Source organism: Brassica oleracea, chromosome C1, assembly GCF_000695525.1.
Source record: "Brassica oleracea var. oleracea cultivar TO1000 chromosome C1, BOL, whole genome shotgun sequence".
Lineage (NCBI taxonomy): Eukaryota > Viridiplantae > Streptophyta > Magnoliopsida > Brassicales > Brassicaceae > Brassica > Brassica oleracea.
The window spans coordinates 27,911,983-27,931,263 of record NC_027748.1 but is presented as its reverse complement, the minus strand read 5'-3'; the positions used below and the strand labels follow the sequence as shown (position 1 = coordinate 27,931,263).

Genomic DNA, 19,281 nt, shown 5'->3' with positions numbered 1-19,281 from the left:
TGATCAAAAAATTTAATAAATATTTGATATAAATAAAATAAAATAATTAAATAAGTGAAAATAAAATATAATTGTTAAGCACAATATTATACTAATGTTTTTAAACAATTTAATTATTTTTATTAAAGAACTTGTATCGCCCGGATTTGTTTCCAAGTAAAGATAATGTTAAAATTTCATCAAAGGTGCACCACAAAAGACAGTCTTCAAAGAAACTGTATTTTCAAATGTTTAAAGATAATGTTCGGATTCCCATCGAAAGGTTGCCAGAATCGATGCCAAAAAAAAAAAAAAAAAGTTTGCCAGAATTTGCATGATCATAGTTTACACTGTTATCCATTGATCTTACCAAAAGGTGGGCCAAAACAAGAAAAAAGAAAAATTACAACAGACAACAATAGATTATACTAAGTAGCAACAAACTCAACCCAAAATGTAAAGACAATGATTATGAAACCATCAAAAGCATGTTATCGAGCTTTTGTTTTAAACAATGTCATCTTCTCTGTGGGTCTCAATGGTAACATCAGAGGTAGGATAAGCCGCACAAGTGAGAACAAACCCTTCAGCAATCTGGTCATCATCGAGGAAACTCTGGTCAGACTGGTCAACAGATCCAGACACAACTTTGCCGGCACAGCTTGAGCACGAACCAGCACGGCAAGAGTAAGGCAAGTCGATCCCGGCTTCTTCCGCAGCGTCGAGGACGTAGACGTCGTCGTCGCACTCAACCTCCTGCTCACCTTCTGGAGTGATGAACTTGACCTTGTATGTAGCCATGGCGGTGACGCGTCCGCCGCGTGCGGTGCCTGATTTGAGACCGAAGAGGGATTGAGTGTTGGCTGAGGGGAGGGAACGGAGGCTGATAGGAGCTGTCTGACGGCGGAGGAAGGATGTTCCGACGATGGCGCTTGAGAGAGCGGTTGAGGCCATTTTTTTTGTGTGTTTGAGAGGATTTGAGTTTGGTTTCTCTTGGCTTGTGGAAATGGCGTGGAGAGTGTGAAGGAGAGACGAGAAGATTAAAAGGTGGGATTGCTGTGGAATTCTATCTTCCACGTGGCGTTTATCGTGTGGATCGTTGGATTATCGTCTTTTATTTGGAGAATAGTGATTTGTTTCCTTTTTGTGTGAGTGATTGTGTTCGACACACCTATCTGTTGAGGTGAGTTATACGTGGTCTCACTTTGGGACAGCTCACTAACTATGTCTGACATGTTTGTGTCTTAAAGGAATAACTCTTCATATGCTTTATTAATTATTAATATTTTGTGTGTGACTGATATTTTATTCAGGCTTTAAGAAAATTTGGGATTTAATGGTTAATTTTTGAGTCTATAAAACTTTAAAAGAGAAAATAATGCCCAAGAAAAAGAAGATATCCGCATAGACAAACCAGCAGAAAAAACTTGGGGTTTTAATTTTTAAATCAATTTAGAAATTTAGTTTTCTGTCTACCTCTTTACAGAGACGATGGAACCAAAAAGTATTTCTGAATCCTAAATAAAATAGAGCAGATTCAATAAGCAAAAAAAAAAAAAAAAAAAAAGGCCAAATAAAAATGTAATATTTTCAATTACCATACAACCTCGTCCTCCATTGATTCCCACTTTCCCTTGAGTATAATAATCTAAACCTGTAAGAATTCTTTCTAACAGACTTAACTGCCACCAATAACATTCCACGATCCATCTTTACCCCATTTTTTTTCTTTCTTCGTTCCTTATGTCTCTAGTCGCACTTGATGTTTCTATAGATCCTTCTAACAAACAGATTTGATCCTAAGAACCCAACCGCTCCTGCAAATTGTTTCCCAATCACCAAACAATCTTCAAACCAAAACCAGTGCACATCGACCAGATTTGAATTGAGAGTAGAGAATGAAAGAAAAAACTAACCGCAAAGGATTCCGAGGCCAAGACAGAACATCAAGGTGTATCCGAAGTAGAAGCTGGTCTGGAAAAACCCAAACATCTTTGTCTTTACGTAGTAGTAATAGATCGAGTATAAGTAGACGTAAACTGCGGTGGAAGCAGCTGAGAAGAACGATGTCCATTGCCAGTGATAGTTTTCGGCGTTCAGCAAGAAGTATGTTCCCACGATTGTCACACAGACTGTCACCACAACAAGAATCAAAAAGACAAGCAACATGAACCCGTACACATAGTATACCTGTCATGAGACAACAACAACAACAAAAAGCCCATCAAGAAATGTAGAGCAAGTGTTGATATTTCTTAAGTTGTAAGAGATTTTTACCTTGTAATTCCAGAAGGATGTGAAGACGAAGTACATTTCAATGAAGATGCTGCCAAAGGGTAAGAGACCTCCCATAAGAGAGACTACTGTTGGAGTCAAGAACCACTTTTTCTCAGGGATTGGACGTGGGATTGTCTTCACACGGCATGGATTGTTTGGAGCACCACTCCAGTTTCTACCAACGACTGTCCCGAGGAGGGCAAGAGGGAACGAAATGAAACCCCAAATTACGAAGACAACCACCATTGTTCCGAAGGGAATAGCCGCAAGAGATCCGTAGAATATGGCGATTGTGTTTAGGAGGAATCCGATCCCAAAGCACAAGAATGGGAAGAGAGAAGCCGTGAGGATCATGCACTTGATCCAGTGTTTACCTGAACAAACCACCATAAGAGAAGGAGTCAACTAACCGGAGGTAAATTATTGGAGAGCTTGCTTGCTTTCAACAGACAAGGATACAGCATACCCCCACTTCTTGAGTACATTCCACCGCTCACATAACCAGAGATAAATGACGTCAGAGCGTAGCAAACTATAAAAGTTGTGACTATCGCTCCTCTCCTGAATAAGGTTAAACCAGAATGCATAAGAAGATTTCATTGCAACAATGATATTCAGACAAAAGCCGAAGTTTTATTCCATGAGAAACAACATGAGAAGTTGAGTGAAATACATACCCAACATAAAGTGTCCCAATGATTGCCAATAATATGACAAGAAGAACAAGCAAAGCCAACTGTGCACCTGTACCAACTACAGCTGAGAGAAGAACCAGACTACTTGGCGGTCGGAACACATCTCCGTGCACAAGTTTCCATCCAGATTCTTCATTTACATCCCGTTCCTGTGCTCAATAATACAAACCGTCAGAAGTTGCTCCACACTCTTGCACTTACAAGGAAAATAAAATTGACAAGTTGACAGCATAATTGTAATATAAAAAAGAACTTATTAAGCTATTCTAGATAAGAAGGGGTTGATGAGACATTACCAAGCTCTCCAGGTCGTCGTCTTCCCGAGCATACTTAGCATAATCATTTCTGAGAGTCCTCATTAATATCATTGAGACCAAACCAGTAAGGAAGATAACCATCATGAACGAGTTAAAGATGGAGAACCAATGGATCTGCATGATGAACGAATCCATTAAAAACGTTTACAAAAAAAAAAAGGCTTCCAAAAAAATTTCTTGAGTCAAGGTTTTAGCAGTTCGATCAACAAGCAGGTGAAATGACATTCAGTGTAATAGAAGAAAGATGAAAACGGTAAAAACATAACAAAATATGATTTACCTGGTGTTCGAAGAATGGATAGTCTAGATAAACATCAAAACGGCGAGCAAATGTGATCTCGGTTGGGATCCAATTAACAGAATAAGTCATGTCCACCGTTCTCCCTGCTTCTAACGGCCTTAGGTTATCTTGTGTGAGATTCACATGAATAATCTAGGCAAATAAGAAAAAAAAATCAGATCACATAAAAGGTAAATATGAGATCCTTAATACTGCTTAATGGCAAAGAAACAACAGACCTGGTCTTTGTTGTATTTGACATTAATACTCTTATGAGTGTAAAGAGCATGCTTGCCGTTTTCACTATTTTTTCCAGGAGGCATCTCTCCCACAAAGCCTGTAACATCAATCAGATAGTCAAAATTTATGTCGAGAACTGTACTTAGAAAATTCAATGTGAATATAAGAAATATCATACCCCACAAAGGCAGATCATCTGAACTTGCATCCACGTACGCCATAAACATGATTTGCCAAAAAGAAGCAAGACAAAAGATTAGCAACCGAAGGATGCTTAAAAATTTTAAAGAATGTTGATTGCGCAGCAAGCTTAATTCCGTAGGTCATAAAGACTTCCGATTTCAAATAAAACAAACAGATAATTAACTCTTTTTTTTCTTTGATACTTATTCATCAGTAATATTGTATAAGTAACTGTGATACATACCCATAAATAATTCAAACCAGTAACTATTTTCAATGGCATCTTTGAAATGCTTGACCTTTGCTTCATCAAGTTCCAATTGACAGATCACGCTTCTGTCAACATTTTCTGGGAGTAAAACAGAAAAAGGCAATATAACTGTTGTGCAATCAAGATAACACTTTTTAAAAGAAAAACTAGCATAATAAAATAAAATACTTAAGAACTTAATGTCGATCTGGCTGTCGATGAGCTCATTTCCACCAAGGACCTCGCCAAGACCACCCCATTTGTGAATGGTGTTTTCAGTTTTGCGGCAAAAAGGGAGGCTATAATAGTTATATGTTTCTTGTGGATTATTATATGGGCCAACTTTGTTCACCCACAGAGTAACCTGCTCATCAGCTTGATACTGGGAAGAAAAAAAGCAGAAGACCAAATTTCAGGACTTGGGATAAATGGAGCTCTGGTAGTGCAATATTGTGTATGTTGGGCAAAACACTAGGCATAAAAATGTAGATACAAAGCAAGGAAGACATCATCTTTTGGGAGAAAAAAAGGGAAAGCACTCCAAATCTTTGTCATTGCAACACTCAGAATATGTAAGAGGAGGACTGCTACTAATTTTCTCTGTTTAGACTACAAGATTGCTACTGTTAAGGCATGATCATAGCAAGAAACTGTCCATAATAATCTTCGAGTATCATCATCAGGCAATCAAAATTCAAATTAATTTCTCCCAGGTCTATCTACATAATCAGAAGAAGCTAGACATAGCAAAGAATCGAAGGAGCACTCTTCTCTACTAAATGTCTGCAAATTAAACAACATCCACTAACATTGATCAGTCACAAAAACAAACAAACAAACAAACAAGAGGAGTGATGAAGGCGTTTTGTGCCATCTGGACTTTTGTCCACTCAATCAACCTAATAATCCATAATGCAGTGAAAACGACAAGTTTTTGAACAGATATGAGCCAGCACAAACAACATGCAACAACGAGATCTCTACCAGCAAATAACTCTCGAATCGAACCTTGTGATCTGACTCGGAGGCCAACGCCGGAGAGAGAAGAAGGAAGATGCATCCGACGGCTGTGTAAACTGAGAATAGAGATTTAACGGCGCGGGAAGACGGCATATCGGAATCCGGCGGATGATCAGATCTGAGGGGGAGACAGACAGAGAAGACGGTGACGGAGACCAATGACTTCTCGTAGATACGATTCAGGTTGTGTATGTATGTATATAGGACTTTATTCCGGATTGCCCCACTAACTCCCATGCTTATTCTATTTTATCCCACCAATTAAAAACAATATAATTTTTAATATACTTTAATCAAAAACGTGGTGAAAATCGAACTTACCCTTCATGAAACCAAGTATTTACATGATCCAACCTAAACTATTTGACTTGACCCACTATAACCCAGATCCTTAACCAGATCTGCGCGTTCCTTTCCCTTTTCTCTTCCTTTGTCGTTTCTCCATCTCTTCTAAAACTGAAAATTGAAAGAAAACCCTAGAACCGACGAACACGATGAAGCCCACCGCATTCACTGCTTCATTCACTGCTTCTTCTCTGGTCTTCCTTTAGTCCCCCGTGCCCTTCCTTGTTACTCTGATTTCATCATTTCCCCAAATCAGTCCGTACCCCTAGAGCTGACGAAATCAACCGAAAAAATTGATCGAATCAACTGCTCCTGCTCTCCTACGGTGTATTCCATTCTCCTGCTCCTTCCATCGGCGACGAAATCGATGGAACCCTAGACTTCATCTTCCATCTCCTGTTTTCGTTCTCGTCTCTTTCGTGTAAAAGGTATGTTCTATCTCCAATTTTTGATTGATTTTGTTGTGGGTTTGAAAATATTGTGGTTGAAAATCGGTTAGGTTCAGATTTTTTTTCAGAATGTGGATTACAGAGACTGAAACTTGGACACGTTTGGTTTTGAGGTTATAGAGATTGAAAGTTTGGTTTCAGAATTGAGATAAGTCTAGTTATTATTGAAGACTAACTGTATTGGTGATAGAATGTTTGATATGTGAAACCGAGTTGAGTGATTGAATGTTTGTGATGTAGTGATCGAATTGATTGCTTGGAGTTTTATTATTGAATGAATGGTTTTGGGTTTTGACATCAGACAGCTCATAAAATTGGAAGAATAAATGAATGATCTGTTTTGTTGTCAATGATTTGGAGTCACTGTTTTCGGGATTGAATGTTTGAAAGTTTGAAGATGTAATACTTGAAGGAATGACTTGAGATTAGGCAGATCGTGATATTATAAGAATCAATGATTTATTTTGTAGATATTTCATTGAATAAGTTTATTAGCTTTGGTGGGTATTGAACGTTTATTGTGTATGTATATATTCAGAGGATCAAGATATTGAGAGGCTATAGATAATGGCAGGCCGAGGTCGAGGGAAAAAAAAATCTCAGCAGAGAAAGTCCACAAAAAGAAACAGTGATCATGTGGAAGAGCAGCATGTAGAAGAGTTTTCAACAGGGAATGATAGTGATGATCTGTCAGCACGCGGAAATGAGTCTTATTATCAGTCTGCATCATCTCAGGTAAATTATTCCCAAAAAATGGTATTGGTGTATTACTAGTGTGACTAGTACTACTAATAAATAAATGCAAATATAATTTTTATTTGGTTTACAGGAGTGTCAACCACTGCCCCCTGATGAGCTATGTTTCAAGAACACCGAGTTCACCCAGACGTGTAAGATACAGAGCAAGTGCTATGTGACCACGACGGTGAAGATCCTGAAGAAGGCTAGGTTTAAGCCTGAGCCGGAGTGGTTTGAAAACCACCCTCAGTTTTGTCATTTTTTCCACATGCCCGATGAACCAAACTTGAAGCTGCAGGGTATGTGGATGCTTCTACTGCGCACTGTTCCTTTACACGAGTCAGAGGACACAGCTTGGTTTGCTGATAATAGAGTGCCCATTCGGTATTCAATGAGAGAGCATGCTCTCATCTCGGGATTGGACTGCCATGACTACCCGGCTAAGTATAAGAAGATTGGAAGCTTTGCGTTTGTAGACAGGCATTTCAAATCACATAAGGAGATCACGATGATATCTGTGAGAGAGAAATTGTTGAGTATGAGTGTGTGTGGGGATCGACTCAGGATGGCGGTGCTTTACTTCTTAGGCACGATTATCAGAGGGAAGGGAAGGTATAATGTCCCTTTTGACCCTTTCATATTAAGAGTCGTCAACGATGTGGAGGTTTGTAAAACCTTTCCCTGGGGTCGGTTGACGTTTGAAGATGCTCTCCGGTCCATCACTCACGTGATGAAGCATCTGAAAGGGAAACCTAAGAATAATGTCAACTTTCCCGGGTTCGTAATTCCTTTGGAGGTAAATTCTACTTCTTCTTATGATTTTTTTTCTTTCGAGAATCAGCTCTGAGTGTTTTGTTTTGACAATCAGATCCTGACATTTGAGTGTATTCCAGCTCTGAAAGCACGATTTAGAGAAGGTGTAGATGGCTGTATGAGTAAGTATCCGAGGATGTGTAAAAACCGGTTCCAAAGTAACAGCAAGAAGGGTTATCCTCTTGAGGATTTGTAAGACACACTTGGAGAAATTAAGGTATGTGTTGAGTGTTGTTTTGTTTTTATTAAGTGAGTGGGATACTATGTGTTTGATATTATTTTGGTATAAATTTTCAGGTTATTGATAGTGGTCTTGTTCATACTGTTGATGAGGAACCTCTCATGGCACGCATAATGGATGGGGAGTCAGGCTATGAAAATGAAGAAGCGTGAGTAATTTGTGGAGCACATGGCTGACTGTTAAGGAGAAGCCTATCTTTTGGCAAGAACTCTATGAGTTAGATGTGGCTGCAAGGGAGTTTCCTCCGAAGAAAGACAAAAGGAAAGTGCATGAAGAAGCATCCTCCTCTAATACAAGTTTGGAGGACGTTTTGAAAGGGTTTGAAGAGAGGTTGATGACATGTTTGAGTGAAGTGAATGGGAAGGTGGAGAAAATGAACAAGAGACTTGGAAAGATTGAAAGTTGCCAAGTTGTTTTAAAAAAGAGGTGTAAGAGGATGAAGGCAATGGAGAAGAAACTTGAGAAGATCGAGGATTGCCAATATTATTTAAAAAAGAAGGCCAAGAAGGTGGAGACATTGGACGGGAGGATTGATGGCATTGAGAAAGAAATGAAGAAAATGAAAGAGAAGGAGGAGGATAACGAGACCAATGAGGGTTTCGACTACCAAGGCATGGATTATGACCGGGGTGGGCAGCAGAATGACATCAATGGAGTGGACGCTACAACCAAAGAACCTGAAGATGCAGATATGGTTGAAAATATAGAGGTGGTAGAAGAGAAAGAGAGTGAAGAAAAGGCTCAGAAGGACGATAAAGGTTCTGAGGAAGAGACAGAACCTGAACCTGAAGCAGAAGCTGAAGAAGACAAAGAAAAAAAGGATGAGGAAGAGAGTGAAGAAGAGGCTCAGAAGGACGATAGAGATTCTGAGGAAGAGAAAGAACCTGAACCTGAAGCAGAAGCTGAAGAAGACAAAGAAAAAGAGGTTGAAACAGAGGCTCGGGTTGAGGTTCAAGATGAGGTTGAGATGAATGAAACCAATGAGATTGAAGAAGAGGTTGAAACAGAGGCTCGGGTTGAAGTTGAAACTGAGAAAATTCCTACACCACCACGTGGTAGGACTAAGGCAGCAGCCGCGAGGAGACAAGTCCTTACAACACCAGAGAAGTTGTTCGAAAAGGCTGAAAAAATGGTGGAGGAAGAGGTGGAAGAACCTGAGGAAGAGGCTGGAAAAATGGTGGAGAAAGAAGTGGAAGAACCTGAGGAAGAGGCTGAAGAAATGGTGGAGGATGAGGTGGAAGAACCCGAGAAAGAGACTGAAAAATATACTGAGGAAGAAAAGCAAGAATGGTACATGGTTGTCTACGAAGGCAGTAGTTGTGAAACGAAGGAAGCTGACAAGGGAGCAGCCAAGCCTTATGGAACTGGGGTCAAGCATAGGCTAAAGCAAATGGCGTTGAGGAAGCAGGCTCCTAAGCAGGCTCCTAAGAAGGCTCCTAAGCCGAGGGGTAGACCGAGAAAGGCTACTCAACCAAAGAAGTTCACAACGCCAGAACAAACAAAAAGGATACGTTCACGTTCACAGTGGGTTTCCACTCCTTTCACTGAAGCTAACACTGATGAGATTGAAGGGCGCAAGAAGAAGCATAGAACAAAGGCTTAGAAGACAAGAAGCTTAAAATATTTTGGGTGTTTAGTATTTATCTCGGCTTTGTTGTGAATTTATGTAAGATGTTATGTTTGTTGCTTGTTGGTCTGTAAAACTTGAATGCTATCTCTTATGTAGGATGCTTTGTGTTGTGTGATTGTCTTGCAACAGGTTTGACCCAATTGAGGACAAGACAATCTAAGTCTTAAGAAAACACATTTGTACTACTAGCTTTATTATGTATTACTAAGACAAAAACATTGTCCACACTTTAAGAAAAAGAAAAAATATAACATGATATATAATATTAAATGACACATGCCTAAAACGTGTAAAATATAAGAAAAAATAAAAAATGGCACATGTCTAAAACGTGTAAAATATAATATTAAACAAACATGTTTAAATATTAAATTAATATTTATCTTACTCTTAGTAGTACTTAAGGAATAGTAATATTTCATTCCTCATAGTAATATTTTTGTAAATTAGAACATTTTTTAGTAATACAACCTCAAGAAATTAAATTTATTAGTAATACAAATGTATTTAAACAATTTTAGATTATATATAACACATTGGCAGAAATTTTTTTCAGAAAATTTTCAGAAAATGTGTATTTTCTGAATTTCATCCCATTATGGCTTTCCCATCAAGACATTAGTATAGAAGTAGAATGATATTTTCTATAGAAATGAGAGGTTTTCAACTAATTTCAGAATTTAAAAGTATTCTATATCTAATTTGGCAAATAAACACAAATATGACCATATAATCTCGCAATATATGAGATATGTTTTCTAAAAATAAATAATAAGACGAGAACAAAGGTTCTTAGAAACATGCATACTACATAGTAATTCAAGGTAGTTCAAGGTAGTCCTAGGTAGTCCATAGTAGTACCTAGTTGTCCATATTACACATAGTAGTTCATAGTAGTACCTACTAGTCCATATTTCACATAGTAGTCCATAGTAGTACCTAGTAGTCCATATTACACATAGTAGTTCCGATAGTACCGAGTAGTGCAGCGTTACCTAGTACAAGAGTTCTATGTTACTCAGTGGTGGCATAAGTACTTCCACATTCAAAACTCATACAAACGTCCGCCTCTCCTTGCCTCTTCCCCTTTCGCGTCCTCTTCTTCGTCCACGAGATTCTCCGGCTGATGGAAACCTTTGCTTTTGAGTGGGTCCTTTCTTTTTTTCGTATACCGGGGGAAGAACTTTAAGTGCTCGAATCTCATCAGGTATGACCCATTCAGACATATGAGGAACTGGATAAATCGTCCTACAGTATGCCAATGCCCACAACTCCACCAAATAGTATTTCGAACAAAACTCTTGTAGATGAAGATCAATTTCTACGCTCAAGAACTTGGCAGCAGCAGCAGCATGAACACATGGGATTTTGTCTATATCAAAACACATGCAGGTGCACTTTTTTCTTGCCAAATCAACCGTATAAATATTTCCGTCACTACCATTGACATTGTACTCAAGGTGGAAGCTTTTTATCTCAACAACATCTAAACACCTCGCTTCCAAACATCTTTTTGACAACTCCTTTTCCACTGTTGGCACAAGCTTCTTTGTGACTGGTATTTCAGCTGCCTTATTCCTATGTTTGTTAAACTATTCAGTCATTTTCTTGATGATAACATCAATCATCGGTAGCATGAAGAATTTCCTCGCTTCCCGAAGAACACCATTAATGGATTCTGCTGCATTAGTTGTGTTAACATTGTATCTGTCTCCTTCAAAGTAACATCTTGCCCATTTTCTCACTTCAACACTTTTCTCCAGATACGCCGCAGCAGAAGGATACCTTCTGGAAAAGGCATCATAGAGATCATCGAACTCAGCCACTGTATAAGCATGTGCACACTCTGTAAACTTGCTTGCGCAAGCATCTCTGTTGTTGAAAACATGTCCTTTGACATTTTGAGACAAATTCCAGATACAATACCCATGTGCAGCCATTGGGAACACCTCACATATTGACTTGATCAAGCTTCCATTTCCATCCGAAAGAAATACCAATTCACCTTCATCTGATATCACTGACCTCAACTTATTCATAAACCACGTCCAACTTTCGTCTTTCTCACCATCAACTACACCAAATGCGATAGGGTAGTGGTGACGATCATGATCTTGAGCCGTCGCAACAAGCAGAACTCCACCATAAACATGCTTAAGATGTGTTCCATCCACAATGATAACTTTCCTCATCGCTGCGAACCCTTCTATGGAAGCTCCAAATGCGAAAAATAGATACTTAAATCTTTTCGCCGCATCCACTTCAACATAACTTACTGAGTCAAGATTCTTCAACTTAAGCATGTACATATAGGAGTGTATCATAGAAAAACTCTCTTTTGGAGTACCTCGGACTTCATTAGCAGCCATCCTTTTTCCTCTCCATGCTGTGGCATATGACACATCAACACCAACCTTGTGGGTAACCACACTGATCAGATCATTTGGTGTTGGTGTGTCATATCTACCGGGATATTCTTCACTCAAAACAGATGCGACAACCTGTGGTGTGCATCTCCTTCTATTTCTAAGGGTACTTATAGTTACTACTGAGCATGTATGAGACTTGTTGTAAGTTCTAACCGTCCAAAGATCTGAATTCTTAAGCTTTGCTACACGCAAATACCACTTGCAACCTTCTTTGGCTCCTCGACATTTTGCCACAATCTCACAGTATCGGACTTAAATGTTTCATACTCAAAACCATTCTTATGTGCACCCCTCTGAACTAGAACTTGCATGGCTACCATAGTTCTGAATTCTTGACCCTTAACCAAATCGAGACCATCATCCCATTCTTCTTCTACTGCTGTCGTGGCTTCAACTCCTGCTCTTGCAGCTTCAACTCCACTCTTACTTCTGTTCCTTCATACCCATGCTCTAAATTCTCATGCATCTCAATGTCTTCATGTTTTTTGGCTGTGTAAAGCGCGACCACGCCATCCATCTCATGATCCTGATCATTTCCATCTTGCTCAGTTCCATCTTCCTTGGTCCCATCAGAAAGACCAACATAGCCATCATCAGTTTCATCATCATCTCCATCAGAAAGACCAACATAACTATCATCAATTTCATCATCATCTCCTGAAAGTGACATACCACCATATGTATCATCCATGTCGCTGCTGATCTCCACATGTAAAACACTTCTACATTTATCATGATTTACTTGCATGAGATAACCCAAAACGTCTTCATCACACCAAATATATGATGGCTTGTTCGAATACAATACCATTGGAAAGTAACTAATCTTCACCATCCCATCTCCATTTGCCTTAATCTTTCTGCATATACTCTCAACCAATTCAGAATACGTAATCTCTTCCACAGCTGTCTTCATCACTAGAGTGTGAATTTCATCTTCTCCCGAGATCCATCTTCTCTCACCCCCATCTTTGATGTAACTTCCTCCGTAATCAAAACATATGATTGTAATAGGAGAGGCCATAGATTACCTGAAACAAAAATTACGATTAGTTAACCGTTTAAAGAATCTAAGTCGTCCAAGATCTTTGGTACATACTCGATTTAGTAATACAAGTAATACACGTTTTAGCTTAGTAGTACTAGTAATTCCAGTAGTTTCTATAAATTTTCATTTCTGTTGATTTAACCATTTTAACTGACCAAGGGGGTATTATACAACCCACAATATCGTCTACCAATATTGTAATGTATTATTTTGCTTTAAAACAGTGAAAAATTAGCAGAAATATACAAAATAGTCCTCAAACATCATTTTCATATCAATATACCTAAAACTTTAATCTTTCATCGGTTTAAGTCTGTTTAATCAAAAAATAACGTGTTACAAAACCCACATTATCGTCTAACACCATTTTTATGTTTTTTTCCTATCAAAATCTTGTTTAAAAAAGAGAACCTTCTTCAAATTTTATTTTCATTTTTCTTTGAAAACTTTCACGATTTTTATAGCTAAGTTTTTATTTTTTTCGTTACTCATAACACATAGAACATAAGTAGTATATTAGTATGAAAATTTCATGAAAAAATCGTACCAATTTTCGTCAAAAAAACCTTCAAAAAACGCCAATGGAGCTTGAAGGGGAAGAAGCATTCGCAGGTTGTTGGAAAAAAAAGAGCAAGATCTGAAAAAAGAACAGATGAACAGCTGTGGGAAGGAGAGAGGTAAATGGGGTGTGAGGTCGCATGTTAGGTGTCCAATTAATTATGGACTTTATGTGGGATGAGGGATCTGCTTTTTATTTTTAAAATTAGAAATAAGGCGTGAGATTCGCGAGAAATAGATAATAAATAATAGTTGAGGGTAATAAAGAGAATGAAAATATGATAGGATAGTTAGAAAAGAAGTGTTATAACGAGAATACAAAATTTCCAAGTGGGTCAATATATATTACTTTCCATGTATATAATTATACAGTGTATGTTACAAACTTACAATTCTCACTTATCTATTACTTTTCTCGGCTGCGGACGGTCGAAAGCGCGACTGGAGAGATATCGTAGAGATATGCTATGCACTCGTTTTACCATATTTATTTGGGCCTTCACAACCACGAAGCCCAGTACCAGAATATCAATCTTCCATTTGATAAATTGGCCTACACATTTTTTTTTTGGTATTTATGCTGCAACTCATATCTTTTACCAGAGTGCAAAATACTCCGGTTCTTTGTTTTCTACACTATTAAACACATGATCTTTCCTAAAAAAAATTTAAGCAAACATTTTAAACCCAATCCGAAATCGGGAATAAAGTTTCAATTACAAGCCTGACTCGAACAAAAGCACTCAAATCCATAAATTTTCTAATCTAATTTCCCTCAACTCATGTCTTTGACGCATTCTAGTAGACCAAATCCTATTTCCTTGAGAATCGATTACTGTTCTCTACTTTCAACGAAAAACCACGAAAAAAGAGATTCTCCTTGTTTACTCAGATGCTGGGATTTTCCCATGTCGTCACCGGAGTAGTTGGCTTCCAACGGGCTCATCAAGAATTGTAACTTCCATTATCACTTAAGCGCCATGCGAAAATAGAGCACAGAAGTCTGAAGATGCTTACCCAAAAAAAAAGCATCCAAAAGCATGTTGTACAAAGTCTACTTTACCGTCAAAAATCTGCACATTGACAAAATTAACGACGACAAAAAACACCAATGGTGGGGTGCAGAAAACCGGGTTTGAGACAGCAACTGCTACCAACATTACCATGAGTATCAAGTGACGTTCATGGCACATGGAAATTTTGCTTCTCCGTTTGGATTCACTTAGGGCTAATGAAGACATATGACAAACTGAAACCACACACGCCTCACCAAACGCTGTTTTGAGAACCAAAGAAATGAACAATTATATGACGTCTATCTGTTGGAACCAACTTGAAAACTGAGAAACATAGAGCATACACTGACGACACCGGTCAACAAAGCCTCATCGGCAAATTGAAGCGAAGAGCTATAAGAGGGATAAACAAATGAGAGAGAAACCGCCGGAACAGCATTGGGGAAACCATAAATGACATCTCTGAACCGCCACAACTTAAATTTTAAATTAAAATAATGTTATAAATTAAAATTTACTTTTTTGTTTGTATAATTTAAAAAAAAAATCTTTTACTTAGCTTATCACATACATGTAATATGATTGGTACATGTATAGCTAAGTTTTAGATGTTCTAATACAAAATGCATTGTTTAGTTACTATATATTATAATAATACGGTTTATATATTTTCAAAAATAAAAACTGAAGTATTATTTATACAATTAAGTTATATTTAAAAAAAACTAATTAAAAATCCAGTTGTATTTGAATGTGTAATTTTAATATGCTGTTTATATACATATTTTTTTATTAGTTAATTTATTTTATGAAAAGTTAATACAAAATAATCCTAACTTAAATCTTATATAAATTATTTTAAGTTGGTACAGTGTTTTGAACCACATTTTATACACTTTCATCCTTCATACATATATTTTAAACTATTAGATCCACTTGATCCACTCTTGTATGACTGGATCCGTTCGATCCACACTTATTTCACTTGATCTGCTTAATTCACTAGATGAGCATCGTCTGATCCTTTTTTTTTCTATTCGGAGCATAAGTTCTAGACAAACAAATAAAGTAGAACGTAATAAATAAAAAGTGTAGGATAAATATTGGAAGGATTCCCAAGAACAACATAAAAATATCCATTTTAATGGATAAGTTGGGAATACGTATCTATGGTAATTTTGTTTGTAAGACGTGTTTATTTTCCATGTTTTTCTGAATCCTTTTTGGCTCTGTTTTAATTAACTTGTGATGATCTAAAAATTATATAGGAACATTTTAGTTATGAATGATTTTTTAGTATTGAAGAGCCTTTGCTTGGTATAATATTGGATCTAGTTGTGGTGTTGTTTTCGTCTAGTGATTTAAATGAATGGGGTTCGAGAAGACAGAATAAACTAAATATTTTGAAGTTGTGTCTTATATGCTAGCTAGCACAATCAAGAGCTATATAAACTGCAACAAGAATTAGCACAATTGCATGGACTGAAAGGTGTTGAGATAGAAAAAATCAAACATCCACATAATATTCTTAGCAAACATTGAAGTAACAAACTACGCGGATGTGGCCGGGTGGCGAAGGCGGATCGGAAAGTCCTTAAAGGATCCGGATTCGAAACCTCACACTCAGATTACTCATATGTGTTGACATGACATAGATGTCTAACTCCCTTTCGAGCAACCTAATCTATTTGGTGCCGGTGGACTGGTCTCCAAAGATTAGTCAGTTGGGTCTTGGCCTGCCCCTGGGTCAACAAAAAAGCATAGAAAATAACTAATTGAAACTATATATGTACATCTTGGATAGATGCTAGGGTTGTAAGATTGAACCAATATGTATGAATAAATATACATTTTCTTATATATATTGAATATATGCTAGGGTTGTCAGATCGAACCAGTGTTTTAGAATTGAATATCTAAAGTTTTGTTGTATTGGCTGCATCTATGATCTCTCAAAGATCCTTCTATATATTAAATGAGAAGTCACTTAAGTGAATTTTTTTTATGTGTCGATCATTGGTGAAGTCTTAAGAAATTGTTATAATTTGATTGGTCGATGATTTTTATTTTTGATTTATTTAAATTAGATCTAAAAATTAAAGGTAAGTCTAGAACCAATTGATATCATTTTTCAAATAATCTAAAGAATATTAAAAAAACTAGGGCTGGCCCGCCCTACGAGCAGGATGATAATTTGAAAATAATTTAAATAGTTAGAGTAATATTTTTGATTTTTGTTTAATATTTGTTTTTATTTTAAAATGTTTTGTTCTATATTAGTATGAATCATTATTTTATTGATTGTTATTCTTTATTCAGTTTCATTCTCATTACAATTAACTAAATATTTCCTTACGATTAATAAGATTGTTTATTTGAAATTTTATTATGTTTTTATTTTAATGGTGTAGAATTGTTGATTTATTTGTTTAATTTGAAGTTATCTAGTTTTATTCATTCTCTTATATTATTTTATATCGTGTGTCTCTTATTCGACTATACAACTATATATTTGTATTTTTACACAGTTGTGGATCTATGTTTATAGTTTTTTTTAGAATTCTTGACATAAATATTTTAAAAACATTCTATATTTATTTAGTTAGAATAACATAACATATCTCTTTTATATAAAAAAATATTTATTTTTGTTTTTATATTATTTTTTTATTTCTGTATTTTATTCTATTTTTCCTAACAATTATTTTTGACTTTTGATTATCTATTAATTTTTTTTATTGTGGTGTTATTTTCGTAGAAACTATTTTTTAATCTATTATGTATTAATATTTCGTTACATTTTTTCTTTATTTTTTAATTTTCTAATCTTGAGCTTCGTGATAAAATGGTGGAATCATTTCATAAGCTTTACGCTTTTTATTTGCTTTTGATAAAACTTGAAGACACAATATCACTACAAACTTATTCTTATTCTTCTTTTGAAGTGTATGTACTTTAGATTTTTTCTAATATTGCGTGCTAAAATAATTTTACATTGATGAATTTTTTTGTTAGATTGTAATTAAACTATTGATTAAAAAGAACTTTTGGGTTATTAAACATTTTATTAATAATTTTAGTTAATAGAATAAGATGATAAGGAATATAGAGTGTTTAATACATTTTTAAAAATTATAGTGTCAAATTTTTAGACAACTTATTTTGATGAGGTTCACATAAGCAGAGAGGGTTAACCCATATTCATATGTTATAATATCTATTGTTATTATGAATATATTTTTGTTCTTAGTAGCTTGTCATGTACGAAAATAAAAGATTCTCTATAGTTGCTACTATATTGATCTCAAATTTCAACAAAGCTAACGATCCCAAAAAAAAAAAGATTGTTCTTTTTTTTTTTGGGATCGTTAGCTTTGTTGAAATTTGAGATAAAAAAAGAACACAATATGTGATTCTCAGTATCTTCTTTTCTTTTCAGTTTTCTATGTATAAGGGGTGTTCAACATAAGTTGCATCATCATCAATATTAGAAAGAAACCATTAATAACACATGTACTTGCTGTATCTGAGTATCTATCATTGTATAAACATCGAATGAAAAGTTTTAGTCAGACATACCAAAAGTGAAAAATATAGAGTTGAGAACGTTTAAAAGATCAACAGTTTCTTATAAATTAGTTTATATACAATGGAATATTAAGACAACAAAGTGAGAATACGGGTCCTGCTGATGACATCATGATGTACATACACATAACCAAAATATAATTCCTAAACGCAAGAAACAAAAAAGCCAATTTCGAGAAACCTAGATTCCTATTTATTCTAACGTGATTATGCATTACGTAGATTGGCCGGAACTCATGACGGCGCACATATGGAAAGACGGCGGTTTAAATTAACAATACTCTCCGTCAAGTAACTTAAACAGTTATAGCGAATTCACCAAAACCAATTTTCCTAGAATTAACCCCGAAATACTCTTCCTCGTGTTAGTACACTTGTTTGACGAGCTAGGATTCTGACACTCTCGTTTTCTAATCCGCGGTGAAAACCGCAGCGGAATGATCCAAGGTGCATCGCGGAGAGCACAAACACTTTGGCTTCTAATTTGAGTCGACGGCAGAGAGATTAAAGTATTTTCCAAGAGAAAACCTCTTTAAATGGAGGTTAATATTGCAAAGAGACATGGATCTTTGTATATGATGATGATTATGATCGATGAATCTCTAAACGTAGAATGATAACAAATGAATTTTACGCAGACAAACTAACATATTTATAGCTTTAGATTCGCTCATAGAAGAAAATAGGAGTATTGTGTGAGAGATTGCCTGGAGAGTGGATGTGTTAATTAAAGCTTTAATGACGATCTTTGAATGTCATCAACCTCTGCAACGGTGCCAAAGTTTGTTGTGGGTTTTGATGACGTGTAATACTTAAGAGAGAGAAAAATCTGATTTACAGCCTAAACACGTATATACCCAACCAAAGTCCATGATGGTGCAGATTAAATGAAACTTAGTTCACAAGAGTCGACTTTGTGACTTGGCATCCTAGGTGTCTTCACCATGAGGAAGAAAATATTATTTTATATATATATATAGATAGATAATAACTTATGGTAACTAAATCTCAAAACTATAGAAGACTAATAATGTTTTATCAATTATTTTAATATTTATAAACTATAAAATATAATAAACGAAACTTTTTTGTATGAAACTAAATATAATAATTTTATATTTTAAACAACAAACTATATTCTTATACAATTATATAATAACTATAAAATCTTATAAAGTATACACA

The 19,281-nt window shown here is 36.0% G+C and overlaps 3 protein-coding genes across 3 annotated transcripts; all 3 read right to left on the bottom strand.

Annotated features, from left to right (window-relative positions):
• Positions 1–286: 286 nt before the first annotated feature.
• Positions 287–1,009, bottom strand: LOC106304953 (ferredoxin, leaf L-A-like). Its single transcript, XM_013741363.1, has one exon. It carries the CDS (start codon positions 931–933, stop codon positions 487–489), a length of 447 nt encoding a protein of 148 aa, XP_013596817.1. The 5' UTR covers positions 934–1,009; the 3' UTR covers positions 287–486.
• Positions 1,010–1,405: 396 nt separating this feature from the next.
• LOC106317099 (transmembrane 9 superfamily member 1-like) lies at positions 1,406–5,470 on the bottom strand. Its single transcript, XM_013754959.1, has 12 exons — positions 5,230–5,470; positions 4,411–4,603; positions 4,216–4,320; positions 3,967–3,984; positions 3,788–3,885; positions 3,549–3,701; positions 3,248–3,382; positions 2,934–3,100; positions 2,723–2,817; positions 2,257–2,630; positions 1,896–2,169; positions 1,406–1,796 (listed from the first exon to the last, which is right to left on the bottom strand). The coding sequence occupies exons 1-12, from the start codon at positions 5,332–5,334 to the stop codon at positions 1,729–1,731; spliced, it is 1,785 nt and encodes a 594-aa protein (XP_013610413.1). The 5' UTR covers positions 5,335–5,470; the 3' UTR covers positions 1,406–1,728.
• Positions 5,471–11,049: 5,579 nt separating this feature from the next.
• On the bottom strand, positions 11,050–11,826 carry LOC106336534 (protein FAR1-RELATED SEQUENCE 5-like). The gene has a single exon (XM_013775381.1). It carries the CDS (start codon positions 11,824–11,826, stop codon positions 11,050–11,052), a length of 777 nt encoding a protein of 258 aa, XP_013630835.1.
• Positions 11,827–19,281: the final 7,455 nt, after the last annotated feature.

What these genes read in the sequence shown, in the direction of transcription:
- LOC106336534 (XM_013775381.1), bottom strand. Translation starts at nt 11,826, where the DNA reads ATGGCTGCTAATGAAGTCCGAGGTACTCCAAAAGAGAGTTTTTCTATG.
- LOC106317099 (XM_013754959.1), bottom strand. Translation starts at nt 5,334, where the DNA reads ATGCCGTCTTCCCGCGCCGTTAAATCTCTATTCTCAGTTTACACAGCC. An exon ending in CCTCCGAGTCAGATCACAAG is followed by an intron (nt 4,604 to 5,229) that starts GTTCGATTCGAG and finishes TTTTCTTCCCAG; the next exon opens with TATCAAGCTGATGAGCAGGT. An exon ending in CATCCTTCTGGAATTACAAG is followed by an intron (nt 2,170 to 2,256) that starts GTAAAAATCTCT and finishes GTCTCATGACAG; the next exon opens with GTATACTATGTGTACGGGTT.
- LOC106304953 (XM_013741363.1), bottom strand. Translation starts at nt 933, where the DNA reads ATGGCCTCAACCGCTCTCTCAAGCGCCATCGTCGGAACATCCTTCCTC.